Below are 7,917 nucleotides of genomic sequence, written 5' to 3'. Positions count from 1 at the left end.
CCCAACTGGGGGCGTGGCTGCTGCGGGGACAGGGCTGGATTCCACGTGGCTCAGGCGGAGAGTCCTGCAAGGAGGGTGGCTGCTGTGCTGTCCCTGTCACCGTGCTGATGGCAAGGCCCCCACCTGTGAGGGGTGGGAACAGTAATGGGACGGAGCTTTGGGCGGGGGATGCAGGCACAGGGGACCTGGGATGCCCCCAGGGGTGTGCGGAGCGAGGGCCGCCAGAGCCTAGTGTGCTCACCTGGGAGGTGGGGACGCAGCACCACCAGGGAAGTGGTGGGGCCACACGGGCGCGGGGCTCTGGTGGCAGGTTTCACCTTGCTCTGCATCCACGTGGTCCGCAAGGGACACACCCAGCAGGCCCCGACCCTCAGGTTCACAGACCCTCCTCAAAGCCTTCGTGTCCAGCAGCAGAAGCCAAGGCTGAGGCCCGATGTGTGGAGGGCGTGTCCGGGCTGGGAGTCCGGTGGTGTCCCCCCACACTCTCCAGGGGGCCCACTTGAAGGTGAATCCCAACTTTACAGCTCGAGACCTGGAGGGGGACCTCGACTTTCCCGTCTGAGGCCTGGAGTCGGCGTCCATGCGGAGGGCGTTGGGTTTTTGTGGAGGTGCTGGGCCGGGAGGTGGAGCCAGAGGCCGCGGCCCAGGTCAGGAGTCTGGCTGGAGGTGGCAGAGGTGGCTTTGGCTTCTGGTCCCTCCAGCACTCCGGGGCCACGTCTGGGACACACTGTCCCAGGTTCCCGGGCTCTGAGGGGGTGGGAGAGGCAGGGTCCCCTGTTCCCACCCCAGCACTGGGTCCTCTGTGACGGCAGGTGTGCAGGGCCGGCTGGGTGAGGCCCGTTCCCGTGGCTGTGCCCCTCGGCTGCGCCTGGAGAGCAGCTCCCGGTGCGTCAATGGCCAACAGTGTGGGCACCAGGACGGAGGCGTGAGGGTGGCTGAGTCTGGCCCATGCTCCCCGCGGCTGGTGAAGGGCCTGGGGCACTGAGCCGGCCGTGCATGGGGACCACGTGCTCTCCTGGCCTCGAAGCCCAGGCCACCCATCTGCCGACTGCGCGGGGCAGGACCACCACGTCTGCAGGCTCCCTCAAAGCCCCCCAGGGCCCCGGGGCACTAGCTTAGGTGCTGTCAGCCAGGCCCGGCCCCTCACTTGGCCCCTCCGTCAAGTTGCAGCTCTCATCTGTGGAGCACCCCCATCCCTGTGCCCCCAGAACCCTGGCCCCACAGGAACCTCTGCCCAGGCCCCACCCCCCCCACCGGAAAGGCCTGGAGCCGAGGAGCAGCCCGGGCCAGGCCTCGAGCCAGAGCCTGCGGCCGCAGAAGTGGGAGCCTGAGGCCAGGGAGAGCCTGCGGTGTGCAGTGCGTGCAGGAGATGGCTTCAGCCTCTCGGTAAGGAGGCTGCCTGGGCTCTGAGGGTCACCGCAGAGCAGTCGGTGACAGAGCTGGGACCAGGCCTTGGGTCTGGCCCAGAGCTGTGCTCTCAGCCCACTGAACCCCTCCTTCCCAGCCTGGCTCTGGCTTCCTATCCCGCCAGCATCCCAACACCGAGTCTCTGAGCAGCTCCACCCTGCCAGGGTTGGGGGACCAGGCAACGGCTCTTTCTCCCCACACACCTCTGGGCTGGGACCTGAGAGGTGGCCGTCCCTGGTGCTCAGGGGACACGGGTGGCAAGCGGTGGGGGCTGGGCCTGGCAGGGCGTGGAGCAGGGAGCCACTGGCTTGGGGCCTTGGACACACACGGCCGGGAGGGTGTCTGGGGAAGGAAACTTTATTTCATACGGTGAGGAACTGCCTGGCGGCTGCAGGCCCACCCCAAGGCTCCAGATGGACGGGGTTAGAGCGCGTGGGCGGGCGGGGGGCAGGGCCGCCTCGGGGGGCGGTGCAGGCTGAGCTCAGCAGCCTCAAGGCTGAGACAGTGTCCACGCAGTCAGGTATGGGGCTGTGACGGCCACCATGTCATGATGCTGCTAGGGGCGGACGCGCACCCAGGCAGGGGGCAGGGACAGGCCGGGCAGAGGGGCTCCTGCGCTGCCGCCTAGGCTACGGCAGTCTGGCGGCTGAAGAGCTCGAGGGTGAGGGAGCTGAGGAAGGCCGGGATGCTGTCCTGGCGCAGCAGGTGCAGCTCGATGAGCGGGCCCACGGTGCGCGAGAACTCCGTCTCCAGCAGCTGCATCTTGGAGCCCGAGGGTCCTGTGGCCTGTGGGGGAAGGACAGGACGGTGGTCAGTGCTGGGTGGCCTGGCAGGTCTCTCCCCTCCCTGGCCAGGCAGCCCCTCCAGCCGCAGGGAGGAGCCAGGGGACCCCCACCTACTGCTGACTGCACCCCAGGCAAGAGGGACCCGTGTGGGGTGCCCACGCAGCTGCAGGCAGCTGTCTGGGCTCCCCTTCGTTTGTGCCCTCCCCGCTGCCCTGGCCTGGTGCCCCGAGCAGCCTCATCTGTTTGTTCGAGCGTCTTCCTCCGTTTTCTCGCTGCGCTTCCCCTGCCCCCACTCCTGGTTAGCACGTTCGGCCTTGTCATAGTTCAACACAAACCATTTTTAAACAAAAACAAGAGAAACCACTCTGACCTTTTACTAAGAAAATCCTTCCACTTCTGCCTTATGCTCTTGATTCTGAGTTTTCCCCTAAATGTCAGAGGGGCCGATTCTGCAGCTGTTGGGAGCAAGCGGGAGCCAGGCCGAGGCGCGGGCTGGGCGGGAGCAGGGTGGGGAGAAAAGGCTCTCCCTCCCCCGACCCGGGTCTGCCATGCCCAGGAGGGCCCGCCACGGCAGCAGTGGCCTCGTGGGCGGTGCTCTCTGGGCCCCTGGCTTCCCGGCCCCTCCCGGGCACTGGCAGGCTTTGGGGGCTGGGTCATTTTTTATGTGGAACAGACAGGACCCTCCCTCATCCACACCTCGACTGCTGCTCTCGCTGGATGGGCAAAGCCTCGCACCAACACAACTCGCCCCCAGCGGCCTCGCCGCCCACCACAGCTCCAGCAGCACCTCCTGGGCTGGCCCCTGGCGGTTCTGGGGGAACGAGGCCCCTCCCCAGGGCCACGCCCTCCAGGTCGAGGGTGGGGTGGGGTGCTGCTCTTGCTACACACCCCGAAGGAAGGAAGATCCAGGTGTGTGCACCACGCCAGCCCCACCGACAAGCCCTGCCTGTCCTGCAGGGCCCCAACGAGTCTACCCTCTGCACCCACCCCAGGGCTCTGAGCCCTGCTCTCCCCTGACTGTCCCCTTTGGCATCGGAAGGGGCCACATCCCCACTAGACCCACCTCGGCAGCCACCAAGGCCTATCAGAACTGGCTGAATGAACTACGCGTGCTGATCAACCTCTGCCACGTTCAAATACCGCCCGGTCCCCAGGTGCCTTGTAAATCACTGTAATTAGGGCTGTTCACTTAAAATCAGAGCGCAATTTTTTAAAACGCAAATTGCCCAGGAAGACATGTTGGCCGTGGCTATCAGTATTTATGGGGCCGCCTGCGCTGTCTCGGCTCCCTCTCCTCCCAGCGTCTGGGCGGCCGAGCTGCCACCTGTCTGGTCTGGGGCACGCAAGCCGCGGTGTGGCTGGCAGGTGCCCTGGGGGTGCCCAGACACTCAACCTCAATGAAGACGCTTGTGGCCTGTCGGCTGGCAGCTGCTGCGCTCTGGCCCGGACCCTGCCTGGCCTGGCCTGGGATCTGCGTCCCCCAGAAGGCAGGGCAGTGTGTCCGGAAGGCCGGCCCAGCACTGGAGGCCGGGGTCTGGCTGCCACAGCGTGTGACCACAGAGCAGCTAGAGCTCGGCCGCACGCAGGCTTGCTGGGGTGCTTCGAGCAGTGGTGCGTGACCTGACCTCCCATCCCGGCTCTGCCGCTGTCGTCACTCCAACAGGGAACAGCGCAAGACCCCCTCTGTGTAGCTTGGAGCCAAGGGGTCACAGAGTGCTGGTCACCCCTGCCAGCGGTGTCCTAGGGGCACCTACAACAGGCAGCCCAGGAGCTTCCTCGGCACAGGGGGACAAGGGAGGAGACAGGCGGGGTAGACGGATCCCCCAGGGCAGAGATGGGAGCCCTTCCCTCCGCCCTCCCCTCCCCCGGGTTGCAGGGCAGGGCAGGTGAGGGTGCAGCTGAGGGCACTAAGGGCTTCCTGTCCAGAGCAGGGTCACCTGCTGCCCAGGGCGTTATAGAAGATTCCTCAAATGAAGAATCGGGATGGAGAAGGAACCTAGAGATTAAACCCACTTCAATGTATGGAACCCGAATCCAGACTCGGGTGAGCAAAACTGAAATGATCGATGATATCAAGCGTTCCGGAAATGTGAGCAACACTCTGCCAAGACACTGGGGAGTTATTTTAGTGCTGGTTACGTGAGATGGTGGTAGCGTGGCCATGCTGTTAATAATAAAAGTGTCCCCACTGATGCCTGCAGAAGCGGCCGATTCCAGGGCTGGGGCAGCGCGGTACATGCTGCGCCTCGAGCACCTGCCGTAATGAAGGGCTCAGATGGAGGAGGACAGTGTGGGTGCCCGTCAGCGGGGGGCCAGGCCCCACGGAGTGCCCAGTATTCCCTGCGTCAGCCACCTCGCCCCAGCATGCATGCCCATGACAGACCTCCGGGTGACAGTCTGTCCACAGACTGCAATGCCGCCTGCCCCAGCCCTCTCCTGGTGGCACAGCTGCCCGATATCCGGGGCTTTGGAGTCTGCTAGACCTAGCATCTCACCTTGGCTCGGCCACCCAGAAGCTGTGATCCCAGGCACAGTGACAAACCTAAGCCCTGGCCACACACTGGGGTAGCTGAGAGGACTAAAGGAGTCAGGCACGTGAGAGCACAGGGCCCAGGGAAATGCCACATGCGGGGTGATCTGTGGCTGGGGAGAGCCCACACCCATTTCAGCCTGGTCCACAAGACCTAGGGCTGCCCTGTGGCCCGTCCCATGGTCTCTACTGTGACACAAGCTGCTGCTGCCTCATCCCCATCCTGCTGCAGGGGGGATGGTCTTCTGTCAGACCCCGGAGTCCCCCAGGGTCCCCACGGAGACTCTCCCACCACAACCCGCAGGCTGGGAGGCAGGCTTTGCCCTCGTGAGGACGGGTGGCCATGCCTCCGCACCGTGGGAACGGGGCTGTGTACAGACACCTCCTCTCACCGCTGAGTGAAGGGGATTTTCTGCCTTGATGAGGCTGCGAGGAAATCAAAGTGTCTCCAACTTCAAAAGAGTATCTGGGTTTCTCAAGCCGAGACTTCGCCGCGTTCCAGGCACTTTCATGCGCTCACAGGCTGATGAGGGAGGGCGGCGCAGCCATGTGGGTCAGAACTGAAACCCCAAGCTCCTGCGCCACGCGCCGAGCGCTCGCTGCGCCCCACACGCACACACACAGCGAGCAAACGGCCCTGAGAAGACACATCGTGGCGTTCACAGTGATTAGCTCCGAGTGCCAAGACGAAGGGGTTCATTACGGTCCTTGCCATTTTCCAGATGTTTTTACTCTGCTACGTATTTGTAATTAGCAAAAAATTATAACTAAATTATATCTGCAAGAGTTGGACAGCTCTGAGACAGGCAGACGCACGCATTCCCTGCTGTGGGACATGTAGATACCTGGTCCTCGCCGACTGGCCAAGGCCCAGGGCACAGTCAAGGCTTGGCCGCAGAGTCTTGGGGCATCTTGCCACAGCGCCCTGCGGTCTCCTGTCGGGCCTGCGAGTGCTCCCCTGCAGGACACGCCACTGGCGGAGGGCCCCTCTGCAGGCTCGCTGAAGTGTCCTGCACTTGGACTGCCACACCAGCATTGCAGCTGGCATCTGCTGGTGGCACTGTGGACACCAGGTGTGAGTCAGAGCAGGAGCCGGGCCAGCAGGCAGAGGGGGCACTGGCAGGTGGCCATGCAGGAGCTGGCTTGAGGCTGTCATGGGGCTGGTGCTGGGGTCAGACACATGGGCACCCAGGGGTCAAGGGGCACAGCAGGGCAGGCTGGAGTGAATCACAGGGACAGGGTGGGACACAGCTTTGTCTGTCCAGCAGAACTAGCATGGAGGAGTCTGCCTCCTCCTGTCCACAGTGTCACACCAGGCTGGCACAGACGCCATCTGGCAAGTGGAGCCAGCACAAAGGTGGACAGTGGCTTCCTGCCATGCTCGCTGACCCGGCCACAGGAGAGAGGCCACGGGACCCCGCCCTGCCATGTGCTCAGCACGCCAGGCCCTCAGACGAGTGCGTGGGGGGCAAACAGGACGATGGTGACATGCGTATCTCATCCTTCTGGCTGACAGTTGCAGCCCGTGGTACAGCCATGACGGGTTGTGCCTGTCTTCCCGTGTGGCGGCTCACACGCCCGCCACCAGTTTGCAGCACAATTCAACACGTTAGCCGAGGACGCCGCCCACGTGTCTGTGACAAGTGCAGGAGCCAGTGAGAGGGGCAGGTGGGCCGGGCAAGCTGTGGATGTGGCCAGAGAAGCACCTGGGCCCAACTTCACGGAGCTCAGAGCCTTGGTGACCAGTGAGCCCCATCAACGTCACTGGGGTGCTCTGCAGCCTGGGGTGAAGGGTCATAGGAGTGTCCAGCTCCATGAGAGGTGGCAGCAGGTGACCTCTGAGTGGCCAGTCTGGCCTGCAGGAGGGGTTAGGATATGGCGCAGCCCCATCTGTGATCGTGACTTATGAGCAGAGAGACCCGGAGGCAGCAGAGCCTGCTGATGGAGGAGGCCAGATGAGGCACAGGGGACAAGGGCTCCGGCGGGAGGGGAGCCGAGTGGTGACTGGTGCAGGGAGTGGGCCGACAGGAGCGAGGGACCTCCCCTGAGATGGCTCCAGAGCAACTGTAACATCTCAGGGAGAAAGGACTTGGACAGGACCATAGCCAACTTCACAGACGGTGGCCTTGTGGTGGCAGAGGTCAGAGGTCAGACAGAGAACACAGGCATGGGGAGCTCCATGGCCCCTCACCCGGCAGGGCTGTGCTGAGTTGATGGGATGAGACATACCCGGGAAGTGGGAGGGAACAGCTGGGGGGTTGGTGTTGGCCTCCCTGGAGAGAAGGTTCTAGACTGGGGGGGTCCCCCTGCCCTGCTCCTCCATCCCTGATGGAGGCCCAAGGAGGCCTTGAGAGGATGCCAGGGCGGCAAGCAAGGCTGCAGCTGAGGCCCAGAGCTGACATGAGGCCCGAATGGGCCAGGGGCCTGCGTGGGGGGTCTCCACAGTGTCATCACCTGGGCTAGGCTCAGCGGGGCACCGGCCCCCACCTCCCCGCCTCTGGGACAGAGCGTGCAGCCTCAGGGGCCTCCAGGAAGCCTGGACCCCCAGCCCCTGAGCTGTCCCCTTCCGTCCAGCGGCCTGGTGACACCTGGCCACCCTGACCCTGCAGCCCGCCTGGCTCCAGGGAGGCCTCCTAGTGAGTGACCACTGCCCGTCATCTGGGGTCTGTGTTTTGCAGAGACTGACCCCGTCCGCCCTGGAAAGGCAAGCACACGGCCCAGCCGAGCCAACATGGTCACACTGAGTGGCGGCTGTGACCTTTAGTTGGGCCTGACCGTTCCGTTCTTTCTTCAACATTTTATTTTGAAATAACCATAAACTCACAAGAAGTTCAAAAATAGTCTAGTGTCCGTGCACCCTTCACAAGTCCCCTGAGAGCACTCTCACGTGGCTGTGGCACGGTGCCACACGTGGAGGCAGACGCTGACCCAGCACTGTTGATGGGCATGTGGGCCGTGTCACCCTCCTGAGCACACGGGGCAACAGCCCAGTGCGGGTTCCCGTGCGCACACAGGTCTGGACACCGCAGGTTGCCGTGAGAGCAAGGATGCCCTGGGCCACTCCATCAGGGCCGAGCAGTGAGAGAAATGGGGGTGACACGCGCCTTCATCCTGACGGGGTCGCCTGGGGTCAGAAGTCAGCACCAGTCCCAGCGTGGCTGCTGCTTGCCTTCATGACCTCGGTGGCACAGTCTT

The 7,917-nt window shown here is 63.9% G+C and overlaps 1 protein-coding gene across 2 annotated transcripts in view; it reads right to left on the bottom strand.

Moving 5' to 3' along the window:
• Positions 1-1,786: 1,786 nt before the first annotated feature.
• The window catches only part of MAD1L1 (mitotic arrest deficient 1 like 1), a 368,629-nt gene continuing 362,498 nt past the window's right edge, over positions 1,787-7,917 (bottom strand). For both annotated transcript variants that reach the window (XM_069486644.1, XM_069486645.1), the window contains exon 19: positions 1,787-2,193. In XM_069486644.1, the coding sequence (XP_069342745.1) occupies positions 2,032-2,193 (162 nt within the window). In that variant the 3' untranslated portion in view covers positions 1,787-2,031. The remainder of the gene's footprint in view (positions 2,194-7,917) is intronic.

The sequence above is a fragment of the Eulemur rufifrons genome, chromosome 14 (assembly GCF_041146395.1).
Source record: "Eulemur rufifrons isolate Redbay chromosome 14, OSU_ERuf_1, whole genome shotgun sequence".
Classification (NCBI taxonomy): Eukaryota; Metazoa; Chordata; class Mammalia; order Primates; family Lemuridae; genus Eulemur; species Eulemur rufifrons.
The sequence above is the reverse complement of the archived record's forward strand: the minus strand, read 5'-3'. Positions and strand labels throughout refer to the sequence as shown.